The sequence below is a fragment of the Lepidochelys kempii genome, chromosome 2, assembly GCF_965140265.1.
Source record: "Lepidochelys kempii isolate rLepKem1 chromosome 2, rLepKem1.hap2, whole genome shotgun sequence".
Taxonomy (NCBI): Eukaryota; Metazoa; Chordata; order Testudines; family Cheloniidae; genus Lepidochelys; species Lepidochelys kempii.
Window position 1 is genome coordinate 142,373,426 of NC_133257.1, and position 20,534 is coordinate 142,393,959.

General features: G+C 45.2%; 2 protein-coding genes across 5 annotated transcripts in view; both read left to right on the forward strand.

Annotated features, from left to right (window-relative positions):
- Positions 1–1,820: 1,820 nt before the first annotated feature.
- On the forward strand, positions 1,821–13,989 carry LOC140907126 (carboxymethylenebutenolidase homolog). The gene is made up of 5 exons (XM_073332361.1): positions 1,821–2,035; positions 2,957–3,064; positions 8,087–8,229; positions 9,836–9,927; positions 13,810–13,989. The coding sequence occupies exons 1-5, from the start codon at positions 1,821–1,823 to the stop codon at positions 13,987–13,989; spliced, it is 738 nt and encodes a 245-aa protein (XP_073188462.1).
- Positions 13,990–18,122: 4,133 nt separating this feature from the next.
- CMBL (carboxymethylenebutenolidase homolog) overlaps positions 18,123–20,534 on the forward strand; it is a 50,503-nt gene continuing 48,091 nt past the window's right edge. For 2 of the 4 annotated variants that reach the window (XM_073332356.1, XM_073332360.1), the window contains exon 1: positions 18,123–18,272. Coding sequence is in view for 2 of the 4 variants with exons in the window: in XM_073332355.1 (XP_073188456.1) it covers positions 18,508–18,535 (28 nt within the window). In the remaining 2 variants the exon portion in view is untranslated. Of the gene's footprint in view, positions 18,273–18,319; positions 18,536–20,534 lie in introns of those variants that run through there. The other 2 variants (XM_073332355.1, XM_073332357.1) reach the window with 2 other exon arrangements.

The window sequence follows — 20,534 nt, forward strand, 5'->3', positions numbered from 1 at the left end:
CCTTCCAGTCTCCTGCACAGCCCGGTCCAGTCTCCCACATTGGGCTCCTCTTTGGATCCTCAGTTTTCCTCCCCTGCTTACCACCATTCTCACTCTCTACCCCCACCCCAAGGATCCTTGTCTCAGTTTCCCCTCCCACAACAACTCCCATGTTCAGTCTCCAGGCCCCTCTCCCCCCAACTCCTTGTCCCAATCTACTCTCTCACTGCCACTGCTTGTCCCTCTCCCCCCGCCCCCCGCACCGGTCTGTTTTTTGTCTGCATGAGTCAGGTAGCCTTCTTCTCCACACTGACTGGGCACCAGCAGGGGTAGCCTTGAAAACACAGGAGAGACAGACTCCCTGCTCTCAGTTCCAGAGCCATAGTAGCCCCCAGCACCAGAAGCAATTGCAGTGAAAGTCCTGCTCAGTCCCTGAGGATGGAATCCTCAGAGAATTTAGCTGCCAAACTCTGACAAGTGTCTACTGAGCACATGTGAACTAAGAGTTTTCTGAGGCTTAGATACTCACTAAATGTGGGCTGTTTTTTGTGAGAATGGCAAAAAGCACAGCAGTGACACAATGGCCACCCCCTGCCAGATTTCAAACCCCTGCTCCAAAGCATGAGGATGCTAAACTTTCTGAGTAAAATAGTTGTCAGAAGTATTTTAACATGGGTAAAAAAACATATTTCCCCCTAATCTGTTTCTCAGAAATGGCTGGACCCTTTTTGTTGAAATTTTCCAAGAACAATATTGGGCCTGAGGCAGACATTTAGCATGGAAAAATTCAGCCCAGATGGTTTAAGTCTGGCCAAGACCCTCAAATCATGGTCTGATAATGGAACAACCTTAAGTGTAGGCAGTGCTACCAGTGCCACCTGTAAAATTGTCACCTACGTCTTTATTCTGGAATTACCGTTTCTCTGATGTTGATCTCAAATTTATCTCCATAGTAGAGAGAAACTGTTTGGGTTTGTGATATAAGACTACAGAGGTTCATGTTTGCTGCTACCCATACTGACTATCATTAAGGTTAAGCTTTTGTCATGATTATCTTTAGTAAAAGTCATGGACAGGTCACGGGTAACCAACAGAAATTCATGGAAGCCTGTGACCTGTCCCTGACTATTACTAAAAATAACTGGGAGGGAGAAGGGGGGCTGACTGCCACGGTGACTGACAGCTCCAGCCCCTGCTGCTGCCACAGGGGCTGAAGTCAAAGAAGTCACAGAGGTTCATTAAAGTCACGGCATCCGTGATCTTCATGACTAAATCGTATCCTTAACTATCGGATATATACTTCCTGATTTGCAGTTTACTATCCATGAACTTGACCCAGTGTAGGAATACCGCAAGATAACCAATCCAAAGTCACATGCCTCATTACTGACAACTTCCAGCATTTTCTTCATGTGAGGTTCTTATTGGTTCACCATCAAATTGTATTATAATAGGTCTGTTTCTCCTTTCACGCCAGAGGAAATCAGGAGTAACTGCTTTGTGGTTAATGGCACTGTATAAGGGTAAAAAGGTGTGATATCAGAAACAGGCCCCAAATGTTTAAGTTGTGTATGTCATTCTTAACTTTGCTTTTTTTATCTTCCTTTCTTTATTTTCAGTTTACTAACACGATTGGTTGAGACCTATTCGAAAAGTTTCTCACTTTGGAACATTACCCTTCAATTTTAATTTTCCCTTTGAGACATGACATATTAAAGTTATTCATTAATGTTATAATGTCACTCAATGTAATATTTTCTGAAAATCCAACGTGTATTTAATTTGTTTTATGCTAATAGTTTAATATCTTTTTTCATTTCTACTTTACTTTAGTTTTTCAAATGACTTTAGATGCTCAACCTTTCCTATATGATATTGGAAAAAGAACTGATTATGTGGGCTTTGGACATGAAGAGCAAGTGGAGCACATCAAGGCATATGTTTGCAAACCATCTTCTGTCACGGACAAAGCTGTGATTGTGATTCATGACATATATGGATGGCAATTCCCAGACATTAGATACATAACTGATCTAGTGGCAGCTGAGGGATACGTGTAAGCATTATTGTTTTACTGATTTCTTCCCAAAGAGACGCACTCAGGTTCACCAGATTCCAATTTCCAAATTGTGTTTTCCATATACAAGGAGAAATCATGTCATTTCAGTCTGAATTACTTATCTAAGAATAAAGGACACATAAAAAATGGTACTTTCCTGACAGCTCCCAGTGTAAAATAGATTTTCTCAGTTCAGGCTGCAACAATTCTCGGAACATAATGGCGACACAAGCAGAGTTCTGAGAAATGTCAAGGTGCAGTGCACTAACAGAAGCACCAACAAAAGGTTGCTGTGTTTGAGTGCCCAGCAGTGTGGGTGATTTAAAAAACTGAAACTGTTTTAAACTGAAATTTAATTAGAAATACTAACAAGAAATGTATATTCATGGTAGGTTGTGCAACCTCTCTTTAAAACAAAACTTCTTTGAGACTAGACAACATGACAATATTTCTTTTAGCTTTCATTAGCAAAGATGTAACATGAGAGTGAGAGAGAGCGAGTGTGCATAGCAATGAAGATTTCTTTTAAATGCACTGGCCTTTGGATTTGATTTTTTAAAGATAAGGTGATATAGTATCAGTTTATTTTTCTACAGAAACACTGAATTTTTTTTAGAGAGACTAGGTGGGTGAGGTAATACTTGTTACTGGACCAATTTCTGTTGATGAAAGAGACAAGCTTTCAAGCTTCTACAGCTCTTCTTTAGGTCTGGGACAGGTGCTCAGTCTTACTACATCTTGCTAAGTAATTTTCTGACTACTGGAATAGCATGATGATTAGAAGGTGATACTGACACTAACCATGTGGGTGACCATTATGGGGCAAAAAAGGGCCAAATGAATATTTTGGTGTACATAGATTTTCCCTGTTGTTCTTGCCCGGACCTAAAAGTTGAGTCAATTTTATTTTTCATACAGAGCCATCTGCCCAGACTTTTTTCTGGGGAAAAAACCTTGGACATCCGCTGATCACTGGGCTGAGTTTGGTGACTGGTTGAAAGATCGAGATCCCACAAAAGTGGACAGGTAAGATGTATATTTATGCTGGAAATTTCAAAGCTTCATGGGCACCTGAACATAAAGATATGGATTTAATGTAGCAATTAAAGAGAATGTATGTGCCTTTAGGCAGCTGCATGGGCTAGCTCTGATGTAGCTAGATCAAAGCTAGCTTGAGTAATAACAGCAGTGAAGCTGCTGCAACACGGGTGGCTGCAACAGCTGGCCCTGCCTGCTCAGGATTCTGGGTACATATTCAAATAGCCTCCATCCATGTTGGCTTCACTGCTATTATTATTCAAGCTTGCTTTGATCTACCTATCTATGGTGTTGCAATCAGTCCTCCAGATTACAGAGTAGACAAATCCTGTGTGGGAGGGAGCATAACAGGAGTTAAAGGTTGAAAAGTTAGGCCATCCCTGGGCATACTAAGAGAGGAGAGCTGCTGCACCATGTTCTTCCTTGGGGCCAGGTCAGTGCTTCAAGGCTGCCTGGGGGGAACTGCAAAAGATGCCTACTGAGGGGGAAAGAGGGTTACTTCAAAAGTGTGGGATCACAAAGTGCTTTTTATTTTGCAAAAGTGTAAGGATGTGGAGGAGGGGTTACAGAAAGGGAGGAAAAACTAGGAGTAAGAGGAATTGCATGGATTTCAGTTTATATTTAAAAGTGCCATGAAAGGAGCTTATTTTTTAATTTACCAGTTATCTGACCAATGCACTTGTGGTGTGCTGCTGGCTGGGCACCCAGACGTGTGCGAGTGTCTCTTGAAAGTAGGATATGAGTCTGGGCTCTCCCACTTTGTGGAGATGGTGGCATAATTACTACAGCCACCTAGGACAAGGGCACACCAAACTTCTGGCACTAGTAGCACGCCGGGTGTACCGTGACTGAGGCAAACACTGAAGGGGCTTCAGCTGCTAGATCCAGTAGATGTTAGACCTGGTGGGTCCCAATAATCACTCTGATGTTTGGCTAAAGTGAAGGGGTATTTTACTAGGGCTGGCAAGAAAGGGAAGGGTTGCAGATACTCTAGGTCAGGGTGGGCAAACTAAGGCCTGGAGGCCGCCTCTGGCCCTTCAGACATTTTAATCCGGCCCTCAAGCTCCCGCTGGGAAGCAGGGTCCAGGGTTTGCCCTGGTCCGGTGCTCCAGCTGGGAGCTTGCCCCGCTCCACGCGTGCTGTGGCTCTGCGCTGCTCCCGGAAGCAGCGACATATCCCTCCTCCGGCTCCTATACATAGGGGCAGCCAGTGGGCTCCACATGCTGCCCCTGCCCCAACTGCTGCTCCTGCAGCTCCCATTGGCTGGGAACCATGGCCAATGGGAGCTGCAGGGGCGGTGCCTGCGGACAGGGCAGCTCGCCGAACCACCTGGCTGCACGTCCGTGTAGGAGCTGGAGGAGGGACATGCTGCTGCTTCTGGGAGCTGTTTGAGGTAAGTGTCACCTGGAGCCTGCACCTCTGACCCTCTCCTGCAGCCTAATCCCCTGCCCCAGCCCTGATCCACTTCCCACCCTCCGAACCCCTTGGTCCCAGCCCGGAGCACCCTCCTGCACCCCCAACCCCTCATCCCCAGCCTCACCCCAGAGCCCGTACCCCCAGCTGGAGCCCAGCCCCGCACTCCAACCTCCTGCGCCAGCCCGGATCCCCCCTTCCGCACCCTGAACTCCTCATTTCTGGCCCCACCCCAGAGCCTGCACCCCTAGCCAGAGCCCTCACCCCCTCCCATACCCCAACCCCCAATTTCATGAGCATTCATGGCCCACCATACAATTTCCATACCCAGATGTGGCCATTGGGCCAAAAAGTTTGCCCACCCCTGCCCTAGGTACAGTGGCTTAAACAGTTACAGCTGAAAGTGAAACAAAAGCAGTTCCTGTCTGGGCCTCTGGGGACAGTCCAGCCTTCAGGCCTATTGCCAGGGGTGCCCTCTGCAGTCCAGTCTCCTTCAAAGCAAATAGGGGCTTGCAGATTTCCAAGCCAGGATCTGGTAGGGGTGTGTCTCACTGGGATCCCTCTCCGCTGGCTCCCTGCCCAGTCTCTGCTGCTCCTCCACAAGTCTTGCACAGACCTGCTCCCAGCGGCAACGTATGGCAGTCATACCCTGTGCCTCAGCTTTTGCTGCAGCCTGCTCCGCACACAGTTCTTGGGGCTTGCCCCCTGCATCCAGAGTCCCTGCTGCTCTTGGCGCCATGCCACCACTGCTTCTCAAAGGTGCCAAGTCTCTTCGTGGGTCAGGGTCTTTCCATACAATTTCTGCCCCTTCCTCCTGCTGGGCTTGGGGAAGAGCATGTGCCATGGGAGGGGAGTTGATGGGAATGGTAGTTTCCAGTTCATCAAATTCAGGATAGTGGGATGGGGGGAAAGGTTGCAGTTCTGTAGTGGGCAAAGTCTCAGGGGGAAGAGATGCTGAGCCTTGCCTGGCTGTGCTTCCAGACGGTTTATGTGCGCAGGGTTTGGGCCAAATGGAGAGATACAATTCTATGTTTGGATGGATGCTGTGGGGCTGGAGTTGGAGTTTCCTGGTGGTGCACTGGAGTAATTTCCTCCTCATGCTCAGATCCACCATAGTAAGTAGTGAAGTAAAGGGTTATCAGCTTGGTGTCACCCCTCTCTTGACTCCTGTCTCTTCCTTTGCAATGGCCATGTCCTCTTCAAGGGTAGCTGGAGTTTGCTTCTGGAGAGGTCCCGGGTCACAGCAGGGGGTTCTTGTAGGAGGGTTGCTCTGGTCTACGTATTTTACACAAGGAAAATGGTGGGGAGAGGCACATCTTTATTACTGACAGACATACAGACCTCAGCCACTTGCTTGAATGACACTGTTGGCAGGGCAAGGTGCCTGCTGTGCTCTGTTAACCTTGTAAGGGCTGTGGCTTGTGCTTCACCGTGGGATGGACTGTTGTATTCACACCTGGGAATGCTCTGTCTTTCACATAAGGAGCTGCAAATCTTGCCACTTGGTGAGGGGCATTTTTGATAAATGCCCCACTCCTGGCTGCAGTGAGTCTCAGGAGTAGCAGTGGGAAAAGATCATGAGAACGTGGTCTTGTGAACAATATAAACGTGCAACACCCTGCCCAACATACTCACCTGGAGACAGCTGTTTCATGTGGGTGGTGGGCAATCCCCACCTGCTGTATGGATTGTAGCACCATTGTCTCCCCTTCTCCCCAACCACAGTTCTTTTCTTTGGCTTTGGCACACGCAGCTGCTGTCTTCTTAACCTCTCTGCAGAGTACCAGCCACTTCCCAATGTCCTCCAGACTACTCCTCTGGTGTCCCACAGCTTTCACGCCGCCTATCACCTGTATCCATAGGTACTGAGGCTGGCTTTGATCTTTCTCCAAACTCCATGTGGAAAGGAGGCAAAGTTTTCCATGAATCAGTTCTTCAAGTAGAATGCTCCCATTCTCTGTCAGCCATTGTCTGCCCATCTCACATCACACTTTCCTTCTCCAGTTGATGATAATAGGATTTATTCTCTTGCACAGCTCCTAAGCAAAATGTGCAGGATTACCCTAGAACATATTAAAGAGAATGTTTCCTGTGGGAGGGAAATATCGATGCCTGCAGAGGAAATGATCAGCTGAATGCTGATTCAGTGTGTCAATGGGAGGTCTGTCTAACATACATCCCATATATCTGATGCTTCCTTGACATATCGTCCAATATATTCACTTTACACAGTGTGTACATACACTAGTGAATTAGTATTTTGTCATTGCATGCCAGTGCTTGATTTCTGAGGGGAGCTTTCAGGTCCTTTCTGCAGCTCTTCTCTAAATACTTTGAGGAAGACATCTAAGTTCCTCTGATTAAATTTATCACTTTTAAACAGCAAATGAAATGTAGGTACAGTTATCTATAGTCCATACCGACATTTGCAACAAACCGGTTCCTGAATTCAGGGAGGCACTGTTAGTTCTTCAGTGTCCATCAGGAGAGCCTGAAACTTCAAGAAACAGACAATAAAGCCAGAGTGACACCCATCTACTCTGACATTGACTGATGGGCCACTAAGCACTTCCATAACCTCTTAGGAGTAGCTCAGTGCACCCAGCTTATCCCCTACTCCTGCCGGCCCAGCTTCCAACTATGCAAATCCCAGAATCCCTGTGTATAACAATATTACTGAATTTTCAGAACGGATAGTTGCTGAACATTTACCTTTTAGAATTCTTTCCCAAAACAAGGTGCAGATATATAAGCACTTACCTATCAGCTTAGACACCAAGTTTTGAAAATCTAGCTTAGTATATGCAATTACATTTAAAATTTAAAAAACTAAAAATCAGACCTCTGAAAAATAATAAAATGAAAATGTTTTCAAACTTGTTGAGACTTCTGAAATTAAAAAAAAGAATTGACCATGGTATATATTATATATTCCCAAATTTGTTACATTACCCTTCATATGCAGTACATGTGCCTTTTTGTGTAGTAGTTATTGTCAGTTTAATTTTGGAAAAATGTTTAGTTGGATAATTCTTTAACACTCTGTCAAGTGGTTGGCTGGAATTATTTTATGCTACATCACAAAGTATGAGGTGGGTCATAATATAGTCATGTAATTTGTTTACCTAAATAAGTATTTCATTTTTACAGAATCAAGCTAAGCTCTTCTGCTCCCACAATCCATCATGTAAAATTCTGTTTGTGCACATTTGCACTTGCTTGCATGTCTTGTTCTTATTAGTTCTCTTCTGGATGAAGTAATTCTTAGTCAGTTCTCCTGGAAATGGTAGGATAGCTCCCAATTCAGATAATTACTTCAGCCCATGATTAATTTACTCTACTTAAGTTCTACTGAAGAAAATGTTTAACTTTAAGCACATGCTTAATTGCTGTCCAATATAGGGATACTCTTCTGAATTAGGGCCATAGTTCCTAACCCATATTTAAGAATAGCAATACCTAATCTGGGGCTGGAATAATTTTAAATGACAGAAGGAGTAGATGGGGACAATTTTATGTATTTTTGGGTTTTCTTTTTAGATTTTCAGATTAAATCTGCTATAGATTTCTTAGTTCACTTTTGTTTGTATGTCTTAGGGAAGCTGACGTTGTCTTGAAGTATCTAAAGGAGCAATGCAGTGCAAAGAAGATCGGTGTCGTTGGGTTTTCTTGGGGTGGAATGGCTGTACATCACTTGATGCTGAAAAATCCTGAATTAATGACTGGCGTGTCCCTCTATGGTAGTGAAGATTGCATGTAAACTTGAGCAGGCTCACTTGATTATGTAGAGTATATATTTTAGATGTTGCTTTATATAGATTTCTATAAGTATTCAATTTACAGGTGAGCTGCAGATTTAAATATGACTATTTATTTCAGCAATATGTGCTATATGCTTCCACTAACTAAAGGGAAAGCCAGTATTTAAGATGTTCACACAACAGAAAATGTAATTTTTCATTTTTCACTGAATGTCCTCACCAGCGCTATAACTGCTTGGAAAATTGTGATCTTTTCCCCCAGAATATTTTGTTTTTCATCAGAATAAAACATGTGCTAATCTGTGAAATATATGAATGCCTTGTCTACACTAACACTGTAAATTGATGTAAATTACACTAATTAAGTTATGTAAATTACATAAGTTGATGTAACTTATATTGATTGAAAATGGTGTCTACACTATGCTATGTCGATGGCAGAGTGCTCTCTCGCCAACTTATCACATCTTCACCAGACCCACTAAATCAATACCTCTGCATCAATCACAGTGGCGCCGATTAAGCTCGTAGTGAAGACTAGCCCTAAGAATCAAGTATTTCCTGATTTCCACTTGACTGGCTCTATGCTCCAGCAGGGTTCTCTGCTCTCAGCATTGCCATGGCATAATGCATACTGGGATATCCCAGAGCACAATAATTTGGGATATAAATGGTCTGAAAGGAGAAAAGGTAAGTTGTCTGTTGTTCATGTGCTGAATGCCCAACGGAGCCTAGTTTGTAGGAACATTGCAGGAAGTTAGACTGGACATTTGGCACAGACGATGGCAGAGAGGATTCTGCTGCCTATTCTGATGGGAGGAGCACATCTGCCGATGGTTAAGGAGTTTCACAATGTGGGAGCCATGTTGGTTCCCTGGTACAGCAGCAACCAAAAGTGCTTTCTTTCATCTTGGCTTGGCAAGGCAGGTACAGCGTTTCCTTTCAGATATGGACCTAGCCACACTTATCCATGCCTTCAGCCACTTCCAGTTTAGATTGCTGTAATGTGCTGAACATCAGTCTTGAGGACCACTCAACTTTCATTGACTGCAGAATGCAACTTCTCTTATCTGCTTAGTGATGCTTCTTACATCTTGGCGTTCCATAGACTGAACTACCCCCAATTGGAAGCCATTGCCAAGAGTTGCTGATTTTTAAATCCCTATCCAACTTGGATCCTGTCTAGCTTACATATCATCTTTCTCCTTATGCTCCATCCCAATTTTTGGGATGAGTAAGGGGCTGTTGACTCTAAAGTTTGCTGCCCTCACTGGTCCCAATAACCCACCTTTGTTGACATTCAGGATATCTTGCAGGGCCCATGTACATGAATATACTATCTTTCATTTGCTGGGTTGGCTTGAGGAAAGTTGAGCCTCTTGAGGTTCTCTGAGTGTTTTTTTACACTATATTTTATGCTGTGTGAGTTTAAAGCTGATTTACGCGTGCACGTAGCATTTGTGACAGAACATTTTTATAATAAAAAATAAATATTGCTGAAGTAAATAGAAGTTTTGTATTTAAATTTGCAGCTCACCTTGAAAGATGTCACATGATTTAAATACTCTCTCAAAATGTGTTATAGGAATAATCAGGGACTCTGATGACAGATATAATTTGCTGAACCCGACGTTTTTTATTTTTGGGGAAAAAGATCACACCATTTCGTATGACCAAGTAAGTGTTTGTCTCAAAACAGATTTCTCTTTTTCTGACATGCTTTTATCTTATAAAGCAGAATTCTGGCTACTGGATATCTGTGTAGGCCTGCTAGGAAACCCTTGGGGAGACAGGAGAGCAGAGCAGTAGCTATATTTTAGCTTCTCCTTGAGATTACAGAGAAGCCACTGTATAGCTTCTCTTTCGGGGGGACTGAACAGAAACATGGTGGGGCCAACGGTCAGCCTCTTTGTATCACAGCAAGCAAGGGCTGAATGTGTACAAAGAGACTCCAGTGGGTACAAACCATACACTTTAACCACTTCGACATTTGTGCTGCCTCTTAGAGGGCACAGGGTTAAGCCACTGAATTTAGACTCTGGAGACAGAGGTTCAGTTCTCAGCCCTGCTCCAGAACTCTCTGAGTGACTGTGAGCAGGTCACCTAGTCAGTCTGGGTATACTGGGAAACTGAACTAGGTTAGAAAAGTGGTAATGAACATATTTTACTTATAATACCTGTAAACCTTATGCCCTGGCTAGATGAGGAAATATAGTGTTTTTTTTAAAAAAAGGAATGATGTAAGATTAGCTATAATTAAAATACCTAGCTCTTATATAGGGCTTGTCATTAGTAGATCTCAAAGGAGGTCAGTATCCTTATCTCCATGTCACAGATGAGGAAACTGAGGCACAGGGAAGGAAGTGGCTTGCTCAAGGCCAGAGCTAGGAATAGAACCCAGCTCTCCTAAGGCCCACTCCAGTACTCTATCTAGTAGGCCACACTGGCTAATTAGTACATTTCCTAATATACTTTTTCCCAGTGTAGACATGGGTGACCATGCCTTGGTTCCCTCTGTAAAATGAGGGTAGTACCTCCCTGCCTAACAAAGGTGCTGTGAGGGTAAATTCACTAATGCTTGGTAGGCACTAAAATACTAAAATGACAAGGGCCCCATAAGTACATAAATAGGAGTCAAGAGCCTGGTCTGCATATAAATTCCCTGCCTGTGCAGTGACAGTGATGGCACATCACCACAACACCATAGTTTATGCTGTAGGAATAGTCCATAAGTGGGAGAGGACTGACAGGTTTCAGAGTAGCAGCCGTGTTAGTTTGTATCTGTAAAAAGAAAAGGAGTACTTGTGGCACCTTAGAGACTAACAGAGACTAACAAATGTATTAGAGCATAAGCTTTCATGAGCTACAGATGAAGTGAGCTGTAGCTCACAAAAGCTTATGCTCTAATACATTTGTTAGTTTCTAAGGTGCCACAAGTACTCCTTTTCTATTCTTCTCAGATATACTTGATATTTTTTCATAAGAATGTTATTTAATCCATGTAATGTGCCTACAGCATGGAATAGATGCATCAGGAAAATCTAAATTCCATACAAAAACTGCATTAAGAGAATCTTGAGGTGTAAAATGAAACACTTACATGACAGGAAATGCCAATATTAAGGTTGGATGAACAACTTTGTGCCCTTATCCATATGCATTAGGACACAGGATGAAATCCATTCAAGTGTTGGTATTGACTTCAGTGGGGCCAGGATTTCACCCACAGTGTTTAATTACATGATCCTTACATTATTTTTGTTCAGTAGAACTCTTGCCTTATTCACTGGGTAGTATGGATAGTGCTCAGTTAAGGAAGAAGCTGATCTATATTTATTTTTATTTGCATTATTTAAACGTGTGGATCCATGCCTCAGATATGGCTGTCCCTGCACTGACTGAACAAAACCTTCATTCACTACATACTGTCCAATTTCCAAGGTGAAGGACTCAGTACTCTTCCCCAGCCTCATTCACTACACAATGCTATTTCACCCACCCTGCAAACTGAATAAGGCTTGGGCCCTTTGGAAAATATAGTATGTGATTACATAAAGACTGCATTGTAATGCATACACACACGAGGGAACAATTAAGATTGCACAGGCCACATTACCTTTAATTTTTCTTCTAAGTGCTTTTATTTTTCAAGGGTTATTTAATGTATTTTTTTTTAAATGGAAATTCCTAGGTTCTTAAAAAAAGAAAAACAAAAAATGCCCTAAAAGCTTCCATCATCTGTAATGCGCTGTACAGCAGTGGAACTCTCTGTCCTGCACTGCATGTGCTCCGGTGAGGTACCAAACCTAGGCTTCATTCCATACACTTCCCTATTTACATCTGAAAAAAATACATGAAAAGAATGTTCTGACTGCAAAGTAACAGAAATTTTACAGTTGCTCATGCAACCTTAATTCAGACCCTTTGGGCACAGGAATTATGATACATTCTTTAATTACACAAACACATACACTTTTGAGACCCTCCTTTCTCTTCCTTCCAACTAACAGACCTTCCAAATTCTGCAACAAATGAGACAACTGCCTCCTTCGCTACCCAACCTTGATTCAGCCCCAGAGCACAGTTCATTCTGTTTATTGAATGAGGCAGGGGTCCTGTGGGAAAAATAGTATGTGATAATGTAGTTGGAGACTGTATCATAATGAATATGCACAAAGAGGCTGAATTAAGATTGCAAAGCGGGGCTTAATTTTCTAATTTCTGAGTGGTTGGCTTTGCAACCTTAATGTTCTTTTAACATAGGATTGGGTATAGTGCAGAAGGAAGCAGGAATCCTTTACAGTCCTACCTGCTTACATACTCACCTTCACAGATAATACTGCACAGCCATCTGCACAGGTCTACACATTAAAAATGAAATTCCCCTCCACATCTGGCCCATGCATGTGCAACTGAGGGTACATTCACACTTCAAGCTTGAGGAGACATACCCACGTTAGCTCTGATCGAGCTAGTGCACTAAAAATAGAATGTAGCTGTAATTGCGTGAGCAGGAGCAGGGTCTTAGACAGGATTGTACTCAAGGCAGCTAGCCCCTCCCACCACAGAGACCTGTGTCTTTCTCCCTTTTGACTGGGATTTGTCAAGCTGCACCATTTCTGTCTACTCTGTGATATTCCCAGCAAGCCAGACTGCCTAAACAGGACGGAGTCTGCACTTTGTTTTCTCTTTGAATGCTAAGAACAATGTAATTGCCAGCAATTATGAGTTACCACATCTTTTTCTAAGCAAGCACATTTATTCTTATGGTGAAAGCATTACAGAGCAAACATAGTAAAAACAATAAAAGAATCTACATACGTCTAAAAAGCTTACCAGAGATCACCTCAACTCCAGCCTCTGGCTCTGGTAGGTATCACTTGTTCAACTGGGTTTTCCCCATGGTTACAAGTTCATAACTGTCTCAGATTCAGAGCCAGAACAACCATGAATAGTTCAGTCTTTCCTTTATACAACTTGGGCTTTTAATACTGGCCTTACGTAACAGGTGATCCACAGACAAAGGCCTGCTCCTCAGGGTGTAACTTCAAAGGCTGGATTTTTGCATAACCGGAGGTGCAGAATTTGAATTCACCTTACCTGAGATATTTCCCAGGAAATCCACTTCACGCGTATTGTCCCAAAAGCTCATTCTTATCTGACACATTGTTCAGTAGAGTCCTTTGATCACTCAGGCCTTATATTGGATCTCCCCCTACCGAAGTTACATACAGTCCTGGCCCACAATAATACATAAACTTTGTATTTGGTACAATGAACCCCAAGGATACTAAGACTTAATTCACTAAGGTTTCTTAAGGATATGGGAGGAAATTACCATATCTTTCACAGAGTCATATTTCAAAGATAAGTTTTCTTCTTTATTAGTTAAGAGCCTGTAAAAAGAGGTTCGTTAATAAAAATCTGGCCTGAGTGTTAGATAAGTAAAGAAGATACTAATCACATCTTCCAGAAAGCCAAACAATGGACAAACTGAGAGTTGACAAGTTAAACAAAAATTAAAAACAACACAATAATGGAAGATGCTCTGTGTTGCAGATCATCTTACTGGAGAAGAAACTGAAACAGTACTGTCAAGTTGAATATAGAATTAAAGTTTATCCTGGACAAGTTCATGGCTTTGCAGAGTTAAAGCCAGAAGATATGAAACCTCGAGATAAACCTTACATTGAAGAAGCAAGAAAGGATATGATGAACTGGCTGAAAACATATGTTTAACAGAAATATAAAGTCTAGTCTGTAAAACAATATAAAGTAATATATTTTGGGGATTTAAGAGTAGCACTTGATTGAATTATATTTTACAGAAAATATAAAGGTCCTATTCCTATAACTTTGAAAAAGAAAATCTGTACTGTTTTGTAGAGAATTTACAACAATTAAAAATAGTAACTTTTTCATTTGTAGTTCTTAATGTTTATAATCTGATTTCATATTGAATCATTGTTGAATGAAGAAATCATTAAGCATTAAAAAGTTGTTCAAATTCAGCCTATCTTAATATAGTTATAATCTGCCGGAAAAAGTTCTCCAATTTGTATAGGGCATATTCTTTTAATGATCATATTTTAATCATAATTAATACTAATGGAAATTGAGAGTGTGGACTCCTTTGATCTATACTATCATGACAAAAGTGACCATACATCCTAATTTCACCAGCAGAGCCATGTGTTTTTTCTAAATGATGTCCCAGGAAGTTTTTTGGGGGACACCTGCAATGTCCTGTTTTTTCTTTTAATAAGTCAAAACATTTTTTTTATTAACAACTACAAAACATTTATACAAGACATATTGCTGTACTTAGTAGAATTTGCTGTTTGTGTAACAGGAAGGAGCAGTCTAGCCAAGTATGGTGAACAGAGAGCAACCGATGTGAACAGATAAATCAAATGACTGCAGACACTGTCAAAAGGTGTTGTTCTGCAAACATGGATGACACCAGTCGAGTGTTCATTATAAACTCATTTAGAACCCTATGCCACTGGAAAAAATTCTTCCACTCTAAGGCCTGGTCTACACTGGGGGGTTGGGGGGGTGGGATCGATAGAAGTTACGCAACATCAGCTATGTGAATAACGTAGCTGAAGTCGACGTACGTAGACCTACTCACTGTGGTGTCTTCACTGTGGTGAGTCGACTGCTGCCGCTCCCCCGTCAACTCTGCCTGCGCCTCTTGCGGTGGTGGAGTACAGGAGTCGACAGGAGAGTTCTTGGGAGTCAATTTATTGCGTCTAGAGTAGACGCAATAAATCGACTCCCGCTGGATTGATCGCTGCCTGACGATCTGGCGGGTAGTATAGACATACCTGAAGGAATATGCTCATGTCATGGTTGAGTCAGAAGCTAGCAATAGTGCACAATTAAAAATAATTCTGTAAAAGTATTTTGTATTCTTAAAAATGACACCTCAAAAGTGCCTCCATATTTGATTTTGATACTAAGATCTCCTTAATCATTTAGATATATCATACGTCATGTTAGCTTCATTGTTTGTTTCGTGCACTGTCAAGCTCTTGCTGCCAAAGGAAAGCCTGAAAACTTCCACCATGTCTTTCTTTAAGCTGTTAAAATACTGAATTGCCTTCAAGGGTATGTCTACACTATGAAATTAAGACTCAAAGAACTGCCTTAAAGACTGCCAATACTTCTTTGCTTTTTGTATCACTTTACAATAACATAGGAACCTTTCATCAGCAGCCAGTACTGGGTTTACAATGGTGCCAGTCACTGCAGAAAGGGCCCACACAGGTGCCTGGACTGTGGCCCTACCCCCACTCCAACTCTTCTCCCGAGGACCCCCCTCACTCTGCCTCTCCCCAGCCCTGCTCCTCTCCACCCCTTCCCAACCCTGTTGCTCACCCTTAAGGCAGAAAAAAAGTGCCCTCCCATGGCTACCTCATTCCTGTGCCTCTGATGCCAGGTGTCTGTTTTTTTACTGGAAAGTCCAGTTATAGGAGTAACCGAAATCAGCCTCTCCACCAGGAGGGCGGGAAGAGCAGCTGCTGTTGCCTGGAGGAGCTGCAGCTCAGTTGGAGAGAGAGAAAGAGAATTCACTCCCAAGGACCCTGCTCTGGCAGATAGAGGTAGGTACCAGCTCCATGCTGCCCTGGGGGATCCTATCTGTCCCCCACCACCCCGCAGTACTTGCCCCTGACTCCTACCTCGCTCTGGCAGGGCACTGACACCCCCTCGCCTGCCCCACTGTGCTTGTCCCTTGCCCCTTCCTCACCCCCAGGATTGAGCCAGGCAGCCCTCTGCCAGCCCAGCCCTGGGATCCCCCACCCCAGCTCTGCTGGTGCCTCTCACTCCTGACCCACAGCCCAGCCCTGGGCTACCCCCCTCCACCCAAAAAAAAATTAAGGAATAGTGATAGTTGAAGGCAAAAAACCCCAACCCAACCCACCCTTTTCAGCGCAGTGAGAAGAGCATCAGACTTTTCTACTGTTGTTACTGGAATCTGTGCAGATATTGAAATCTCAAGGGTTTTTAACTCTAATCCTGCTCTGGTATATATATATATATATATATATACATATATATATAATACATATATATATAATATATATACAATATATACTTTTGTTTTATAATTTTACTATTATGTAGAGTTTGTTACCATGTCCAGAACTCTTTTTTTAGGATGCCAGAGAAATTAAACACTACTCTTATTGATCAGATTAAGACATTATTTAGTAATAAATGTAATTAAGGTCTGGCTTTAGAAAGTACTATGCACTGAGTGGTCAAAAATTGTATGGGGTTATGAAAGACCAAACTAGGCTCATATATGGGGAAAAGTTTCATGTATATTTATGCCTGCCTTTCTTGGAAGTGGATAGTTGGTCCATGTGATTAAGTTTTCTTGTTTGTCAGAAGGGAAGTATATGGACATATAAAGGCAAAGCATACAATAGCTTCATTCACTTTGCTTAAACCCCTAAAATGGGGAGGAAGGTGGGAAGGATCAAGTGATGAGGAAGGGGGAGGAGGGAGAGCAGGGAGTGGCAGGGTCAGGGTGGGGGCAGGACCTCAGGGGGAAGAGGTGGGTGGGGTGGGAGGAGAGGTTCCAGCACTCCTGCTGTAGTGTCCCATGGGTCCGAGTCCACAAAAAAATAGGTTTGGGGCCAAGCCCACAAAAGGTTAATCAGGCCCTGTCAGCAGCTCCTCTTTCATACTGAAGCAAAGCAGCTCTTACAAAATGAAATGCTAACTTGAATTCAGAGTGAAAGTGGAGGATTTCTAGAGTGATCAGCAGCTGAACTCTCAATGGTGGGTAGATGAATGTCCTGTATGTGCACCACATTTATCAAAAAATCTTGGAAATAGTGTTACATCAAGACAAATTTTTTTGAAGCAGAGGAATGCCATCAACTTGAATGGGACCTTGTTTTGCTCAGGTAATTAGTAGTTGTTTCTAGCATGGTTAAGTTTAGAACATTTCTGCTGCACAAGGTATTGGAGAGAGGGGTCAGGAAGCTTTTCTTGATCTGGAATGGGGCACCGGTGTGGTATATTTGGGAAACCTTGATTTAGATGAAGTACAGCTCCATACTAATGTAGCACCATTCCCTTCAGCATTCCTATTGACAGCCCTCTGTTCCCCAGGGCAGGAATTTTCAAAGGCACACAAGGGGTGAAAGGAGCATGTCCCATTTACTTTCACTGGGCCTGGTGTGCCTAAATTCCCAAAGCACTTTAGAAAATCCTAACCCCATGCAGTCCCAGCAGTAGCTCCCTCACATTTCCCTCTGCCTTGCCTCATTTATTGCCCACCCACTGCTGCTCTCACTTCTGTTTTCTAGGCTGTAAATACTGTTTCTTTTTACACCAGTGGGAGTCAGACCCACGCTCTTTCTCCTGGGTGCTGGAAATGGAGGACTGCAGGCTATTCACAAGCGATCTCCCAGTTAAATCATTTGGGGGTAGCCATAATCACTGAGGCACAGGTTGAGGGTGACAGGGCTCGCCCTCATGAGGAATAAGCATCTGCTTCGAAGACAGCCCAGCAGCGATTTTATGGTACCTTTCCCTTGGCAGTGCAGGGCTGTAAAGACGCTGCTCCCTACTCAGTTAAGGGCACAAGGGTGTCCCTCAACCTCTGACCGCCAGCAGCTTGGACTGGCTGCCAGGGGTGGCTCACTGGGTGATTGCCGGTTCTGTTCATTCCCCCCGAAGCAGCTGAGCAGTCACCCGGGCAGAAGGGTACTGGGCTAGCTGGACCATTGCTCTGACCAATCTGGCCACTCTTATGTACCAGATCCTTCCATGCTGGGAAGCCTCCGGCCCCACCCCTGCCCGCTCGCTCCTGTTTTGCTCTGCGCGTGTATGATAAGCGCAGGCGCCGGGAGGCGGGCGCTGAGCCGAGGGCCCGAGGTGCTGGGGCCGGGGAGGCGGCGGCGGCCAGGAGCACGCAGAGAGCTCAGCGCCCTCCCCAGGGAGGCAGCCGCGTCTCCGGCCCCTGCTGCGCGGGAAGGGGCGATCAGCGCCCTGCGCTCCAGGTGGGTGGCGGGGCGCAGCAGCCAGGGTAGGGGCCACCCACGCAGCGGCCGCTCCCTCCCGGGGCGGGGCGGCTTCAGGCCGGACGGGGCTTGGATCCGGCTCCTGAGAACGCCCCCCCCCCCCGCAGCGAGAAGCCCCACGTTCAAGCCGAGTCGCTGTGGCCGTGAGCAGGGTGCCCAGGGGAGCCGGGACACGGACACGGGCCCGACCCCGGCCGGCCGCCGCGCTGCGGTGATGCGCCGGCGGCGGGGGAAACGCGCGGGTATGCAGGGAGCCCGGCGGCGACCGCAGGGGGCAGGCAGGAAACACCGTCCGCTGCCGACAGGGTGTTGTTGCGTTTTCCTCACACTAAAACCAAGCGCGTTGGGAGTAGCACAGGTCACCGTGCCGCCCCAGGCACCGATCCTGCCGTCCTCCCTCTAGCCAAACCGGGTCTGGCCTGCAGGGGACCTGTCTCCTGTGACTGGGCCCGGGGCACTCCGCGCCTTTCCTGATCCTCCGCCAGCCCCGCTACCCAGGCAGGCTCTAGGACCCTGGCGTTCAAACTTTTTTTCTGGCAACCCAGTTGAAGAAAATTGTTGATGCCCCTGACCCAACAGAGCTGAGGATGAAGGGTTTGGGGGGTGTGTGTGGGGGGGGCTCAGGGCTGGGGCAGAGGGTTGGGGTACGGGGGTGAGGGTTGCAGGGTGGGGTGAGGAACGAGGGGTTCAGGGTGTGGAAGGGGGACTCTGGGCTGGGGCAGGGGTTGGGGTCAGGGCTCTGGGTGCAGGCTCTGGGGTGGAGCCGGGGATGGGGGGTTTGAGGTGCAGGAAGGTTCTAGGTTTGCGGGGGCTCAGGGCTGGGGTAGTGGATGGGGGCATGGGGTTACCTTGTGCGGCTGCCAGTCAACAGCGCAGCGGGAGTGTTAAGGCAGGCCTCCTGCCTGTCCTGGCACCACGGACCATGCTGCACCCCTGAAGCAGACAGCAGCAGGTCCGGCTCATAGGTGGAGGAGCGTGACACTTGCCAGCAGGTGCCTCCCCCGCCTCCCCCGCTCCCATTGGCTGGTTCCTGGCCAATGGGAACGTGGAGCCTGTGCTTGGGACTGGGGCAGTGCACAGAGCCCTGTGGCCCCCCTGCCTAGGAGCTGGATATGCTGCTGGCTGCTTCTGGGGCACTGCATGGTGTCGGAACAGGTAGGGACTAGCCTGCCATATCCGGGCAGCACCGCCAATGGGACTTTTAATGGCCTGGTCGGCAGTGCTGATCAGAGCTGCTGCGACCCAGTGCCTTACGTTCCACAACCCAGTACTGGGTCACGACCTGCAGTTTGAAAACCACTGCTATAGGACAACAGCAGAATGTCTGTCTCTTAACAGCCCCCTGAAGACTTTAGGCTTTTTAATAATGCTAATAAAGTGGGTTTCCTAAGAAAGTAGGGGGAGGGGAGTGTCACTGGTAAAATGTTTCTGTTGGTTTTCAAGTAAGCACAAAATCCAGAGAAGAAGGGAGACAGTCAGCATCCCCCCCCTCCACCCCCATACTGTTACCAATCCCAAATTTAGACTGTCTTCCTGTTGGCAAGTTCTGTTAAATTATCACTCTAAAACACATCTTGGAAATATAAATATAGCACCTTTCCTACAGTCTCTGTCCCCACAGCAGAATGCAGAATGATGGAGGTGGGAAGGGCTGTAAGTGTGACAGCCTCCACCTTGGCCATCACTGGGGACCTTCACAGCTAAAAGCAGGAGACTCTACAGCTTGCACTCAAGATCCAAGCTCTGTAATCACGGGCTGTAACAAACTCCTATCCTCTGTGGATCAGGTACAGAGGCAGACACATAACTTGCACTGACCAGTAAGGTTACATAAACTAGTTTTGCAGAAGAGCTCACTGGCAGCTTTTCAATTAAGGTTGGTTGTTTTTCTAAAAGCTATGCTCTAGGAATTATTTTGGAGGAAGTTCTATGGCCTGTGTTATACAGGAGGTCAGACTGGATGATCACATTGGGCCCTTCTGGCCTTATAATCTATGAATCAGTGAAACCTATTTGTGCTGTAAGGGCTAAATCCTCCTGCACACAGCGAGCCTGATTGGCCAGGTTCAGTGCAGGGGATTCCTAGGGGTACTTAGGAGGAGGCAATTATCACCCCTTCCCCTCTCCCAGATTGTGAAGCAGCTACAGAGCTGCAGTGTAATGGCTGCTGTGGCCCTTGGGAAGTTGCTCCCATGTCCTAGCTGTGCAAGTGCTAATGGCTGATGGATCTGCATAGTGATT